This window comes from Wyeomyia smithii, chromosome 1 (genome assembly GCF_029784165.1).
Source record: "Wyeomyia smithii strain HCP4-BCI-WySm-NY-G18 chromosome 1, ASM2978416v1, whole genome shotgun sequence".
Taxonomy (NCBI): domain Eukaryota; kingdom Metazoa; phylum Arthropoda; class Insecta; order Diptera; family Culicidae; genus Wyeomyia; species Wyeomyia smithii.
Window position 1 is genome coordinate 185,711,594 of NC_073694.1, and position 16,266 is coordinate 185,727,859.

Sequence of the window (16,266 nt, forward strand, 5' to 3'; positions counted from 1 at the left end):
GCGTCGGTAGCGCTACACTTTCACCACCGTTCGGTGTTGCTGCATTCTTCCCCCCTGTCCCTAACCCCTCTGCCTTGCCGGGGGACAATCGTGTCAGCTCTGGTTAGAGTCCCATGCTGACACCAGGATGCTGATCAGCCGCTTCTAACATGACGATCAGACGCTGTTTTGAGCCGCACCATATTGGTGAAGACGCTCAGGTTAGCACCTTCTTACTTAGCTATTGTCGGATGACAACATTACCCAGGCAACGTCAACCAGTTGTGTCCATGTTTCAACTGGTAGTCTATTGTATCATATGACTCGTAGAGGCGTGAGACAGAAACTTTTGAGGGCCAGAGCAAAGATTGACGCTTCTTCCAAGTTGTCAACTCCCCATTCGAAGCCCGGATGTGTGACATCCACTCGGTACTAAAGTATCGTGCTCTGACGTTGCTAATAATTTATATTTACTTAAACACAGCGTGTGTCCATTCGCTCTTTTTCTACTGTTTCAAAATTAACAGAGGAATCGAAGTCGAAAACAAAACTTGCGATAAACGGTGAACTGAAACTTTACGGCGCGCTGGAGGTAAGAACTGCTTACTACAATAAATAAACGTTCCCTACGCGAAAAAAAAAAACAAAAGCTGCAAGCTCTAAACGGATTAGTTCCGGTTTGTCTGCTAACAACCTTATAGAAAGAATAGATCTATGCTTATCTTATAGCTCGAATAGAATATGTTTAGTGCTGCGTCGTTTTACATATTATCCACCAGGTCGCACATGAGCCGATCCAGCGGATGGCACCCCTCACCGCGTGCCTTGCCGGCATCGCCATCATCACCGGTGTCCATTGGTTCTGCTGCACCACCCAGCCGATCCGTGTCAGTTAGATCCGGTAGCGAGGCGAACGCATTTTTCACCATTTCCCGGACCTTCTCCAGGTGATTTTGGAAGCGCTGGGTGGTTTCTATCCGTTGCCTTTTCTGCAGCTCCATCATCACACGTAGCGTTTCTCGGGCCTGATGCGGGCGGAACTCGTTCAATAAATGATGAATGTGAACAAACAGAAGACTTAAATCTTCTATCTGCAAATCATAAAATAATTATTTTGATAGTTTTGTTTAACACACTGCGATCGAGGGCGTACCTTTTCGGCTCTACGCGGACTGTCCGGGTAGTGCACAAGCAGATCGATCAAGTCCAGGAAATTAACCAACAGTGAATGGTTCAGTTTTTTCAATTCCTTTCGTCGGTCGAAATGCTGAGGATACAGACGCTTGAATCCCTGCGCCTCCAGGGGCCGGATTATGTTATCATCGTTGCTGAACGGATTGCCGAACATTGTGTACGAATCCTGAATCGGCAACGGGGGCTTGGGAGCCCGATTTTTGCGAATGTTTTCATCGGTGTACAGATTGATGTATTGGGCCGGTGGTAGAGGAAATGAACTGACCTGAACGGTGTCCGCGTTGGCCATTCTACCCGCGTACGGCCTTTCTTACCGATCCTGGCTGCAGCAATGAATCACACTACTGTCTCTTACACTTTCGATATTGGCTGGAATGACAGAAAAAGAATTTTCCTGTGGAAATCTCACCACTTATTGCAGCGAACGACGACACGAACGCGTACCACTTTTTGGCCTTGGTTTGTTATATGAGAAATTTTGACGTTTGGTCTGTTCTGTTTTGTGCGCTTTCGTTGCTCAGTTGTACCCACAATTAAGATGGTGGGTTCTTGTATAGTCATTGTATTCACAAGACTGGCGAAGTGGATTTTGGGAAACAGTAAATTGTGTAGTTCAATGTAATGTGATTATGTAGTAATAGGGCTATAAAATCAAAGATAATTATTACGTGCAAGTAACTTTTGTCAAAATGATATACAAGATTTAATGTTATAAAAATCCTTATTTCTGTTCACATTGATTTACACTAAAATAACCATTTTTTGAATAGCGGTATCAAAACCGCGGGAACGGCAAGCATGTCAGCTACCATAAATTTTACGCGTTACCAAATCACTGGCACTCGAAAAATGATTAGTTATTGCCCCTATATTTTTTTTTTATAATGAAAAATAGTCGAAATTAAGTCTGAGTGAAATTAACATAGAATCAATACAAGCTATAGATGAAAGGATTGTAGTATATATAATAGAAAATATGTGCAAAATTTGACACAAAATCAAATATAAATTGTTAGATTTTGCTCAAACTAGTGCTCCTTAGTTTGATACGAACAATCCGGTTGTGGCAGTTCAATGGCTAAAATTAGTGTATTTATCCGAAAAAGAGGTATCCAAAGTTTCTGAAAGTTTTTATAAAAACCAAACTATATTAAATTATATTCATATAAAAATAGACTACAACTTGGTAAGAGAAAATTTTTCAAATACAACAATGTACTTTTATTGTTTCTGGTTACAACTGCAATAAAAGCTCCGTTTAACAAGTTTACATTGATCAGTTTCACTCATCCTGTTGAGCACCATTTGGTCCTCCAAACAGGGAAGCAAATAATTCGTCCTTAGCTTCATCTGTCCACTGGTGATTGTCTTCGGGGGCAGTGAAGTTAACTAGCTTCTTGTGAACCACATACCTACAAAAATAAACAAAATATAAAATACTTCAATCAAACATAAACATCCAACGTTGCTCTACGATACCTGATTTTTCGTCCCTTGGAAGCCCGCGTGTCCACTTGTTTCTTCATTTTGCTTCGCAACTTTTGCAGTTCTGACAATTTCGCGCTTATTTCCTGGGGGTTCTCCGTCGTGTTAGATTTGTACTCGATCAACTCCCGTAACAAAGCATGATAAAAGTCCGAATCATCAAAAATCTCCCCGTCGTAGATCGGTTCCGGCTCATCTTGTCCATCGCTTTCACTCTGCTGCTGAGTTGCGGGTTTATCAAACAACTCAAAGCCGCCTCGGTAAAGTTGAGTTTTTTGAATCAGTTCATCTTTGGCTAACAGAGCGTTGTCGATTTTCTTTGTAATGTCCAACGACTGTTGAGCGTTCTTGATGTTACCAGAAGCCTTGGTACGATCATGCCATTTTTGAATTACATCGTTCCGGTATTGCTTCTGATTGGAAAAGTTTTCGCTGATTGCAGATTCATAGTTACTAAGCCTAAGTTTTCTATCATTCAAACCCGGGGCGCTACTCTTCAGCTTGCGTTTCACTCCACTTTTCAGAATATTTTTAGATTCCGGAAAACGCTGAGATAAAACCTCCTGTAACTCAAGTAAGTTTTGCAATGTAGACTCGACAGTTTTCACTAGCTTTTCAGATGTTTCCTTAAATTTAGCATCTTCAGATAGACGAGTAAATTTTGCTTCCCGTGGGAAAGAATTGGCGGTGATTAGACTAGGCTGCAACTTTATTCGTATCTCCAGCAGGCGTTCCCATAGCTTCAGCTGATTTTGTACACATACGCCTTTTTGAACAGACTCCTGTTGGTTTTCGTTTTTCAAAAACTGTTGAACATGACCGTTGTTATTCCCAGCAAGATCACTCAGTGAAAAATCATTTTCGTCATCAAAATTATCCTCGTCGCTAAAAGATCCTTCTTCTTCGTCTGACTGGGACATTTCCTCATCCGATTCTGAGTGAGGGTTCAACCGTACAAATGCACCCGGTTGCTGATGACTGTTCTGCTCCGAATCGTCGTCGTCCGAATCATCTGTATCCTCCGAGTCACCGAATACTTCTTTACGTGACGAAATCAGCCCTTGGTATTTGCTATTGACGGAATCTAATTGGGCAACATTGCGCTTTCGGAAATCGCTTAACTCGCCGGTGGCTACCCGCTCCAGCTCGACATCATTCTCATCAAACTCGCTGAAGCGCGGTCGAGTATCTTCATCTCCGGAATCGTCGGCGTCTTTGACCGCTCGTGGTGCTAACTGTTCGTGAATTTTCTCCGATAAGGTTTTTGGTGCGGTGCGCTTTTTTACCTTGAGTTGCTGCATTCTAAAACTATATGAACTGTTGGTAACGTATGGCCCGAAAGATTGCGTCTGAATTTAATTTGATTTACAAGTATTTTTAAACACACAACGTGTTTTTGTATTCGATTATGCCGATAAACACACTGGATTCTTGTTTACCACATGTTTTATTTTTCTTTATCCTTCCGTCTTGTTTCTTTCTGACATTCGTGCTCAGTGATGGGAAGTTTCTGAAGGGCTGTGGGTATTATAGGGTGAGTTGCATTTATTGTACAAAATCCTGATTAAATGTTGTGTTTCTAATTTTAGATTTAAAACATAAAGCGCAGTATGCAGTTCAAAAAGGAATTCATTTTCCTATCTCAATCCCATGTAAAATTCAGGCACTTAATCAAGCAATGAAATTTCTTCTGGTAGCTAGTACGCAGCTAAAAAGAAATCATAAACCTAAATGGAAAACAAAGTTCACAGCAGTGTGAAGCGAAATGTCACTTTTTCTTGCACGGAATAATTAGCACTGACATTATTCAGGTACTGAAAGTATCAGGCAGTTGGTTGGTCGTCTCACACCCAGCGATGCCAGATTGGAAGACATTAGCCTACATTCAAAATATTTTTAACGTTACAGTTACCGGAAAAGTTACGTGAATATTTTCCACTATCGTTTTCTAGTAGATTCTACGTGATTGTCATTTGAGTTCATGAAATCAAAAGAAATAATTATCGGTTTCCGACGAGGTAAACGACGAATTTGCATACCTGATTTATTACGCAACATATTTTGATAATTTCTAAAACCCGTTTCCTAGCTAATAAAAATTAGAGAAATAAATGAAAATTGTACATTTCGTAAAACGTTATTGCTATCAGATATCACTCAGGTATGCAAATTCGTGAATGAATAAAACAACAAAAAAACTTTCCCGGGGATTGTTATTATCCGCTGCAGCTGTTTTCGTTCAGGTAACTCTTCCACCTTTGAACTGAAGCTGTGTGAAACCTTTAAGCTCATTCTCGAGTTTATTAGGATTTTTCGAAAATTCATATATATGCAAGCCATCCAGAAATTCTGTTCTATGTTCAGAATCAGACAACAGCTTCGCCATTTTGATTTCTGGTTCATTTCGCACAGAGAATTCACGCGATACATCCTGTTTGACGTTGTTAAGTTCACGTAGATGGTACGTGATTAACCATGGTATGCATGAGATTTTCTCGTATATGCTATTTTTGTCACATAAATCATGCAAAATGACAGGAAATGAACAAGTATAGAAACTTGCACGTAACAATAACGTGAAAAATGTTTTGAGTGTACGATGAACACATCCATTTTTGTGACGACAATGTGAAGACATTGGAGAAAACATGTGAGGACATTGAAAAATATGTGAACGACCCGAATTTTGCATTAGTGGTGACCTGTATTTTTTTTTGCTCGACAGTTTTCGATTTGCGGGAAAGTTTTTTCAGCCTTCGGGCTTCGGGTAGGAAGACATTTTTTCGCGGACCAGACTTTTGAAAAAATTACCTGGCATCCCTGCTCTCACACCAGATCGCGGTAAACAAGTGTGTTCGAGTGTTCTAGAAAAAAGGAAAAATCCTGCGCTCACTCACGTCAGATATCGTTACTGTGAAGCATTCTCAGCTGTCAAAATTCTGTTTGGTAAAAATAATTAATATTTTCCAAGCTTTCTTCACACCAATTTTTTTTTACTGAAATTCATTAAACTTTTACTGAATTTTGCCACGCTGAAACTTCAGTAATCATTTCAGCAATAAAATATTACTGAATGTTTCAGCAATGTGGAATGTCATTCATGTTTGACGGTCTATTACTGAATTTCGAGCGAACTAGTGGTGGGAACTATCAATAAAAATTCGTACTGATAACTATCAGTAATTTCTAACTTGTTACTGATTACTATCAGTAAATATCAGTAATTTACATTTAAGTTTTAAGCAAATTATCAACGCTACATTTGTTGTCAGCGTTGCTTTATTTAGCTGTACTTTTAGTCAAAGCATCCTTGGCTCGACATTGTTTTTTGTTGACGGTGATGCATATGTTTGGTGATTTAGGTTTACATTAGAGAAATTGGGAAAATAAAATGTTTTTTAGTCCATTTCTTTATTTTTCATTTTAACAAAGTTTAGTTAACCGCCAAAAATTGTTTTATTTCGCTTTCCGATACAAGAGCTTTCGAATGCCGCAAAAAGCGCTCCCATCTCACACAAGAAAATTTACTAGCTCCCACCCCTAATTTTTCACAGAAAGCTTGTATTAAACATAGGTCCATTTCAAACTTCTTTTCAACCTGTGGAGAGTGGCTTTTCAGTAATACGGCTATTAAAAACGGGGCTTAGTAAGTAGTTCCTTTCGGCATCTTTCTTCGTTGAGCTAAGGAAAAACAAGATTAATTCATTGTTTCAATCACCAAACACTTCCTTCACGTCTCAACGGTCGGCGTTCAAGTCCTTCAAGCCTTTTGTCGCCTTTTTTACGTGCGCACATGCCTTTTTTACGCACGCGGACCAAAAATATTGATAACAAACACCATTTTTGAAGTAGAATACTTCTCTCAGGAAGTTCGGCTACATAGGGATGTGAAATGAAAATCTAAAACCGAAAAAAGTGAAAAATATGTCCAATTTCAAATGCTAATAAATCGGTTAGTATTCGATGGATTTCCTTCGTTCTTGCAGCAATAGATTGGAAAATCTTCTAAGATTCTTTCCAAAATAAGATAATTGTAATTCTTTTATTCACACTATTGTACTATTGAAAATAGTCAAGCCTTGTCAAAACGAAAAATTCGACCTCTGATTGGTCGTTATATGCTTGCTTCCCAAGCACGGTCGACAGGATCATATACCTTGCAATTGAAAACATGCTATTCGGCCTATATAAGAGCCTGCTTCAGCCGGAGCCGCTCATAATGGTTCTAGACAGCGACTAGCACTAGCCCTGTGGTTGGTCACCACGTCTCAGGAGCAGCGCGGTTTTTCTCAGCGTGTGTCGCCAGATTAATCCCCCCGTGTTGGGGCAGCATGAAGATTGCCATCAGGAAATCCAATTTCGGAAATCAAAATGCCTTTTTTAAGGCAAACAAACAAGTCATTGAAAGGTAATAATTTTTGTCAACGCAAGAAGCATTCTGTGTTGCATCCTAGCAATTCAAATTTGTCGCACCCGTCTAATTTACTGAATGTGAAATAGCTTCCACAGTGCATGTTGTCCGTGTATCCTAATTCCCCCAATGTTAGGGCAGCTCAAAGGTTGTAATTACCAACCGGTTTTGAACCGCAACATGCTTTTTTCAAGGCAAATAAAAAAATAATTGAAGGTTAATAATTTTCTGGCATCAACACAAGCAGACATTCTGTGCGGGATGCAATCAAATTCAGTTGTAGTTGTCTAATTTTTACTTTCACTTTATTTAGTAAACCCCCCACTGTAGGGGCAGCGCAAAGGCTGCGATCAGCATAACCGACATTGAATAATTAACTGCCCTGTTAGTACGCATTCACAAAAGCAGTTAGTTCGACTATGCAGAGCTAATATGTAGTCGATTCAATCAATCAGCATAAACAGAATTTCGTCGTCTCCCAGCTGCCAAGTTGCAACATGATGCAACACGCAACAGCGAGCAAACGAAATCGCTTGATGTTACAAACCGCAATAAGATACGGGTTAAAACCGTTGCGTGTGTGAGAGCACCATCGGTGTTTATTCGCTGGATGCACTATCTACTGTCTACTGAACGCAATAATCTGCTTACATGCGACACGGGGACGGGAACATTTTCTTCAACCAAGCTGCACAACACGACACAAAACATGTTATTTTGTTGCTTCAATGAGAGTGCTATCGGTCCGGCTCGACAAGAAATCATTTTTGTGCATCCGTGCTACGAAACTGAGGAAAAACTTTAGAAACTGAAAAAAGAGGTGGAGCTTATCAAATAATCGCTCTGAGCCGAAATGAAGTCACACATATTTTTCAAGTTATATCATTCCACCACGTACGTAAAATAATTCATTCCTATTTTCATCCGTATATAAGAGCCTGTTTTAGTCGAAGCCGCTCAAAATAGTTCTGAACAGCGACGACAGCAGTCCTCCCTTAGCAGCAGCGGGAGCGAGCAGTGGGTACCATCGATAGCGGATAGCGGCCACAACTGTGGCATGGCTGCGGATAGCGTTGCAGTTGCTCAGCAGTTGGGCCAGCGTATAGCGGCCACAACCGTGGCATGGCTATGCATAGTGTAGCTGTTGCAGCGGGTATATCAGCATCGATAGTAGCAGGGTCAGCTGATGCAACGACACTCCCTTCACTAAAATGCTGTTTCAGCGTGGTAGCGGGAAGCATCAGCAGCAGGCTTGCATGAAGTGAATACATCAGCCAGCAACTTTCTCTAAGGCCTCTGCCATAGTAGACGCGAAAAGCGGCGCGAACCGATACGCTCGGCCGTAGGTTAATGTACAGCACTACTGATGGCTGAACATTAACCTACAGCCGAGCGAATCGGTTCGCGTCGCTTTTCGCGTCTATTATGGCAAAGGCCTAATGGGAAAGTTGTATCATTTTGTTCAGAAGAATATTATTATCGGTAATATTACAGAGATGCGATTGCGTAAATCCGATTTTGAATTGACCAATTGTTCTTTTGAGAACAAATAAAACACTTATTTGAAGAGTTAATAGCTTTTGGTACCAATAGCAGTATAGTGACAGCCTTAGCGGTAGATGCAGATGCAGCCGGTACTTCCCTGAGGCCGATGTAAAGGTAAATGGGAGCAGCACGGCGAAACAGTTCGGGTTATGCTTAGACGCGCGTCATTTTTCGTTGTTGATATTCCCCACATGAAACGACGCGCTTTCGTATGATAGCGGTGATATTAGCGGTAGATGCATTTGCCAACAAGCCGTGTCTAGTTTTCAATGTGAAAACACCTTTCTCACTGTGTTGACCGTGCGCCTTAGTCCTCACTATCAAGGTAACACAGAGATGTAAGATAAACACTACATCCTATGATAAATTGAACAATTGTCCTTATAAGGACAACAAATGAATTAATGAAGATTTAATTTTGAATTAGAATACTTCTCTCAGGAAGTTCGGCTACATGTGAAATGAAAATCTAAAACTGAAAAAAGTGAGAAAAATTTCAAATGCTAATAAATCGGTTAGTTTTCGATGGATTTCCTTCGTTTTTGCAGCAATCGATTAGAAAATCTTCTAAGATTCCTACCAAATGCATGAAATTGCAATTTTATCATTCGAACTATTGTACTATTGAAAACTCTTAAGCCTTGTCAAAACACAAAATTCGACCTCTGATTGGTCGTTATACCGCGCTTTCCCAAGCACGGTCGGCAGAGTTATGGACCTAGTAAATTGGGAATGCATCATTTGGCCTATATAAGAGCTTCATCAGATAATAAACAAACATTTTATCGGATATTAAATTGAACAACTGAAATTTGAAGAACACAAATGATTATTTGAAGAGTTAATATTTTCTCGTTTTGCGCTATAATCCAAAGTTAATTATTTTCATCTACATGCATACTCTGATTATTATTGCGTGTTTGCGTCGCTTAGTGTTTGGCTACGGTCATGCAGAACGCAAATAACGGCGCGATGCGATTCGGCAAGACGAAATCTGTTGAAATGTATAGCTCTACTTCGCCTTAAAAAGAGCTGTACATTTCACCACGGTAAGGCGAATCGCATCGCGCCGGCACTCGCGTTCTGCATAACCGTAGCCTTTGTTCCGTTCCCGTTTAATGATGTATTAAATGTGCATATTACAATTCGGCAGCACTTCAACGTCTCATTTGCACAAAATTTAAAAATATTCAATGAACTTCATTCAAAATATCAGACAAAAAGAAATTACAATACTGACAACTGACACGCAAGCAGCCGGGTTATCTTTCTTGTAAAAGTATTCTACTTCAACCTTGCGGTCGTGGCTTTGCATACAACCTTCTTGTGATTTTTTTTTTCATTTTGACAGTATATTGCCGTATATTCAGTAATCGAAGGAAAGATTGCTGAATGTCGGTAAACCAAAACGTATTGCTGAACTTTCAGTACACATTTGTGTAGAGTAGTAGACCCCTCGTCAGGAAAAGAGAGAGCATTCGAGAGAGACGACGAAGGACCAGGTTTTCTGTGAGAAAGGTTGGGAGTTGAAATGTATCTGCCGTGATTAATGGAGGCTAATAAAAGCTTAAGAAAACCGTGATTTATCTAAATTAGGAGTGACGATCATATTCCGAAAGAGCCATATACTTTACGGGTAACAGGGTCCTACAATTTGGCGCTGTAGACAGGATCATAAAAAAATAAAACAAAAGGTACATTTCATGAGTTTTTATTTCTGGCTTGTGAAAATGGCGGCTTTTCACCTAAAATTAGCGAACCTATACATTAGAGAAATGACAAGACACTCACCGTTAAGGCAACTGTCAACATCAAAACGGGCGATCTGTATAATTTTGCATTGCCGTTATCCGTTTTGATGTTGACAGTTGCCTTAACGGTGAGTGTCTTGTCATTTCTCTAATGTATAGGTTCGCTACCTAAAATCGAGCATGGGAATTTGTTGAAGCGAGATGGCCCTATGAGAAATAGTGGTAGACTTGGGCATAAGTGTTCGAATGCGACACCAATATAAGAAGCGCGTTAGTCGCTAAATTCTGTTCATGACCGCAGACAAATGAGAACCAGTTTGGGATTCCATAGCTAGTGAGCGAAAGAGATGCGAGACCGAAAACTCGAAGCGCACTCATCGCTGCAAAAGCATTTTGGCAAAAAAAAAAAAAAGAAAACACCCGAACCAATTCTACGATGTACTGTGAAAGTAATGCGGGACCGAAAGTCGAAGCGCACAACACATACAAACCGTCGAAACGAGTTCGAATTTTAGTCATGACCCATACACGCATAAACAAACTATCAAAAGCGAGTCCGGACTTTCGAAGCGCTTCGTGCTAGTTTAGTCAAAACAGCATATTTGCAGAGTAAAAGAGACAAAATATCCTTCGAAGATGAACAATCCATCAAAAGCGAGTCCGAATGTAATTCGAAGCGCTCCATGCTAGACTAGTCACATAACGGTATGTTGACTATAGAGCAAGAAAAAAAAAAAAACAAAACGTCGAAATAGCCGAAGATATTGAGTTACGCATAGAACATTTCTGCCACAAATTTACCAGGTGTTTCGCAGTGCATACGTAAATTGAACCGACATTGGGTCTAAGTTTATGGTTTTTTTCACCGCTGTGGAAGCCGATTCTGTTGTGTGAAAAGAGGCATTTTGCACATCTTGCAAATCATAATACTTTATTCAATAAACGAACTGATGTTGGCTTGTGAAAACCTAATTTTCCAAAGAATTTACTGTGTTATTCTTTCACAGGATGAACGTTAGCAGTAAAGGTTTCCCATTAGACCCGTTCAATGATTTGATTGATACGCAAGGATAACGAAGAGAGTGGGAGGAATGGTTCCGCTCGTTTGAGCTTGTAGTGGAGATGAAAGGTGTACATTCGCAACATGAGAAGCTGGTGATGATGTTGGCTTTGGGCGGGAGAGGACTCCAACGGATCTTCTACAATTTAAGACCAGTACCAGAAGAAATCTATCCGGAGCCAGTACAAATTCCTCTCATGCCACATGAGGAACCGGAATTCGATAATGCCGTTAAAAGATTAAACAAGTTCTTTATCGGTAAGAGGAACGATCGCGTGGAGTTGGAAATTTTTCGAACGCTTCGCCAGTCACAGGATGAATCATTTAATCAGTTCATACTCAAATTGCGCAGCCAGGCCGCCCGCTGCGATTTCATGGATCGAGAAGAAAAGGAAATACTACAACAGGTTACCATGGGAGCAAAGGATGAAAAGGTGAAAGACAAAGGTCTGGAGAACGTTATGGATTTATATGAACTGATGAATTATGCAATCAACCGTGAAGTTTTAATGGAGCAAAAAGAAAAGTCGAATACATTCAAAGGCGATCTTGGGGCTGGAGTTGACACCGTCAACGCTGTAAAACAACAATGGACTGACACGCAAGTCAGGCAAAATAAGCGATCGGCACCCCGGTTCAAACAGTATCAAGGCAAATTTACTCGAGGATCTAATGATGGCTTCAACCGAAGAAATCTAGAATGTACACGATGTGGATCTTTCGAACACCTAAGCAACTCCGATAACTGCTATACTCGTAAAGCTAGATGCAATTCATGCGGACGTGTAGGTCACTTCGCGCGCAAGTGCAGAGAAGGATTGAAACATAGACCAAGGAATCGAAATGATCTGAAACGAGAAACTGAAGAAACCAACGCGCTCTATGAAGAACAAGAGTGGGAAGAAAAGCTGCCGCGTCGTCCCGGGCCGAAGGATATCGCAAAGGTAGAATAGTTTTTTTTTTATTTTCCTTTAATTTCTTGATTTTTAAATAAATTTGATACTGTACTCAAGCAACTTGAGGGCTTGTAGGATCTTGTTATATGTCAATATCATCTTATTCAATAAAGCCAATAAAAAGTAAATGATCTCCTCAATAGGTCGAATGTCATCAAACTAACAATGGCGTGATTACTTCCTTATCGATTCTGGATCAACAATCAACACAGTCACTGAGGACGTCTGGAAAACAATATGCAAAGCTGGTGTACGCATTTTCAATAGAAGATTGCAAAACGATAAAAGCTTCATGGCTTACGCAAGTCATGAACCACTACGTGTTCTGTTAATTTTTGAGGCTCGAATTTCGATTAATCCGTCGAAGCCTGAAACGTTTGCCGAATTCTTTGTGGTGGATGGCGCGAGCAAATGCCTGCTAAGCAAGAGAACAGCAGAAGAGCTGAAAGTTCTTAAAGTTGGCCTAGATGTTATGCAAATAGATGTGGTTAAAGCATTTCCTAAGTTCCCCAAAATCCAGGTGAAACTTTCGATCAACCGGAATATACCGCCGAAAAAGATTTCTTATGTCAGGATCCCAGTTCCAATGGAGAAGTTGGTAGATGCCAAGATCCAGGAAATGCTGCGTACTGATATAATAGAAGCAGCAGTTGGTCCACCAGAATGGATTTCGCCCATGATTGTAGTCCCAAAGGGGCAAGACGACATTCAACTGTGTATTGATATGCGACGTCCCAACGAAGCTATCCAACGTGAGCATTATCCGCTACCTGTGATAGATACATTCTTAAATAAACTCAGGGGTTGTACGATGTTTACTCGGCTGGATATCACATCCGCCTTTCACCACGTGGAACTTCATCCTGACTCTCGCAGTATCACTACATTTATGACTGCAAGGGGATTGATGAGGTTCAAAAGGTTAATGTTTGGCATTAACTGCGCGCCCGAAATTTTTCAACGGCTGATGACAGAGATGCTCGCAGGAATCGAAGGAGTCATAGTATATATAGATGACATCATAGTTGCAGGTAAAACTAAATCGGAACATGATACTCGTCTGGCCGAAGTTATGGCGGTACTGAACGACAACAACGTGCTGTTGAACACAGCAAAATGTTTAATCGGAAAGGCGGAGCTTGAAATTTTGGGTTTCAAAGTCAGTTCATTGGGGATTAGTCCTTCGGAAGAAAAGGTATCGGCGATCAAAAACTTTCGTAAGCCTGAGACAAAGGAAGAGGTTCGAAGCTTCTTGGGTCTCATAAATTTCGTCGGCCACTTTGTTCCGAACTTGTCAACTCGAACAGAAGCTTTGCGGCAGTACATAAGAGGGGATGTTAACTCGTTTTCCACTGAACAAGAGAGAGCGTTCGACGATTTGAGGAATGAACTTACAAGAAATGTCCGTAGGCTGGGTTTCTTCGACCCAAAAGACGTTACCGAGCTGTACGTTGACGCATCACCTGTTGGACTGGGAGCCGTGTTGGTTCAAAAGGATTCGTCAAATACAGCAAGAACAATAAGTTTTGCTTCCAAAGGGCTAACTTCGGCCGAGAGGATCTACCCACAGACGCAGAGAGAGGCCCTAGCGGTGGTGTGGGCATTCGAAAAATTCTATTTTCACCTTTTTGGCCTTCGTTTTACCATCTACACAGACCACAAAACGTTGGAGTACATCTTCGAAGGAAAGCATCGGGACGGCAAACGTGCGTGTTCCCGTGCTGAAGCATGGGCACTTCGCTTACAACCGTACACATTCAAGATGAAGTACGTACCCGGACCCAAAAATATATCTGACATTTTGTCAAGACTGTGCATAGATTCTAGCTCCTCATTTGACGAAAACTCTCAACATTTTTTGCTTGCTGTTGGCGAAGGACCTTCTGCGATTACTTTGTATGAAATACGAAAAGAAACGGAGATCGATGAGACCCTTAGTGCTGTCATAAAAGCACTTGGTTCTGGAAAATGGCCAACGAGCCTCTACAGATATCAAGCCTTTTGCAATGACTTGGGGGTCATCGATGGAGAACTAGTGCGGAACGACAGAATTGTAATGCCAGTTAAACTGAGACCCCGAAGTTTAGACATTGCACATCGTGGACATCCAGGAGCTGTTACCATGCGTAGAATTCTAAGAGAAAGGGTGTGGTGGCCTTGCATGGATCGAGATGTTGCAGATAAAATCCAAAGCTGCATAGGATGCACAGCGGTCAGCAAGCAATCACCACCGGAGCCAATGATGAGAACAGAAATCCCGGATCGACCATGGCAAGACATTGCTATCGATTTCTTCTTTGCGAAAGAATGTGCATCATTCTTAGTTATTGTAGACTACTACAGTCGATTTTTGAAAGTGGTTGAAATGCGCGAGAAAAAAGCCCCCCAGACTATCGAGGCCCTCGAACAGCTATTCTATGACCAAACGTACCCTGAAACAATCCGTTGTGACAACGGTCCGCCCTTCTCAGGTAGCGAGTTTGCCCATTACTGCAAAAATAAAAACATTCAACTCATTCGAACAATACCATATTGGCCACAAATGAACGGCCTCGTTGAACGCCATAACAAAGGCATTCTTAGAACGCTGCGGATTGCAAAAGCTACTCATTCCAATTGACGGAAAGCATTGAAAGACTACATATATATGTACAACACTTCACCACACTCGATAACTGAAAAAGCACCGTTAGAACTGCTCACAGGTCGCCCTGTCAAGGACTTATTGCCATCCCTGAGGACAGAACCAGCGTTACGCCAAGACGAAGGCGTTAAGGACACTGATGCCATCAAAAAGATGAGAGGAAAAATTTACTCCGACAACCGCAGACATGCAAAGACATCCGATATCGAGGTCGGTGATTTAGTTATGCTGAAAAATTATGAAGCTGGCAAGCTTGAACCAACTTTTCGTGTTGAACGCTTTACGGTAGTAAAAAAAACTGGCGTAGATGTTACTGTTGCTGACGAGTCAGGAGTTACCTATCGGCGATCCGTGACACATTTGCGGAAATGGCCACACGGGAATGATATGCAAGACTCCTCCACCCCTGCAAGCTCTAAAATTTCACCGACATCATCATCATCGAAACCGAGGTTGGAACCGTCGCTCTTAAAGAAACCTCGAACAGATAACCCAGAAGCTCATCAACACACGGATGAGGACCTTCCACGCTTGGACGAACGACCTTCCAGGATTCGAAATATGCCGTCGCGGTACAATTATTAATTTTACCGTCATCATTAATGGTATACGTATTATTATATCTTTGGATTTCAATTATTTTTTCTTAACATTTTAATAATTAGTGTAACTCTTATTTTTATTGTAGACGAGGAGAGGGATTGTAGAGTAGTAGACCCCTCGTCAGGAAAAGAGAAAGCATTCGAGAGAGACGACGAAGGACCAGGTTTTCTGTGAGAAAGGTTGGGAGTTGAAATGTATCTGCCGTGATTAATGGAGGCTAATAGAAGCGCTTAAGAAAACCGTGATTTATCTAAATTAGGAGTGACGATCATATTCCGAAAGAGCCATATACTTTACGGGTAACAGGATCCTACAATTTGAATTGCTGAAATTTCAGTACAGTCGCCGTTCGATAACTGCAAGTCTTTTAACTGCAACGTTTTTTAACTGCAAGACCGATAACTGCAACAACTGTGCAGTTATCGGACCGCAATCCGTCAAATCTGAAGTCAAAGTCATATTTAACATTGAAGTGATAAATCTCGCGGGGGGATTCTAAATGCATTCGAAAATGAAAATTGTTGAATATCTAGAAACATGCGTGTGGTTATCGATGACGAAACTTACATCAAGGCAGACGCAAAGCAGATACCGAAGCTGGAGTTCTATACGCTGCCAAATCCCGGGTTGATGTTCCG

General features: G+C 41.1%; 2 protein-coding genes across 3 annotated transcripts; both read right to left on the bottom strand.

Moving 5' to 3' along the window:
- Positions 1–427: 427 nt before the first annotated feature.
- Positions 428–1,650, bottom strand: LOC129729418 (mediator of RNA polymerase II transcription subunit 7). The gene is made up of 2 exons (XM_055687980.1): positions 1,133–1,650; positions 428–1,070 (listed from the first exon to the last, which is right to left on the bottom strand). Exons 1-2 carry the CDS (start codon positions 1,460–1,462, stop codon positions 741–743), a joined length of 660 nt encoding a protein of 219 aa, XP_055543955.1. The 5' UTR covers positions 1,463–1,650; the 3' UTR covers positions 428–740.
- A 698-nt stretch (positions 1,651–2,348) lies between these two features.
- LOC129727870 (protein Aatf-like) lies at positions 2,349–4,161 on the bottom strand. 2 transcript variants are annotated; one of them, XM_055686127.1, is made up of 3 exons: positions 4,028–4,161; positions 2,653–3,966; positions 2,349–2,585 (listed from the first exon to the last, which is right to left on the bottom strand). In XM_055686127.1, exons 2-3 carry the CDS (start codon positions 3,957–3,959, stop codon positions 2,456–2,458), a joined length of 1,437 nt encoding a protein of 478 aa, XP_055542102.1. In that variant the 5' UTR covers positions 3,960–3,966; positions 4,028–4,161; the 3' UTR covers positions 2,349–2,455. The 2 variants fall into 2 exon arrangements, with proteins under 2 accessions (XP_055542102.1, XP_055542094.1); XM_055686119.1 differs by having other exon boundaries at positions 2,653–4,126.
- Positions 4,162–16,266: the final 12,105 nt, after the last annotated feature.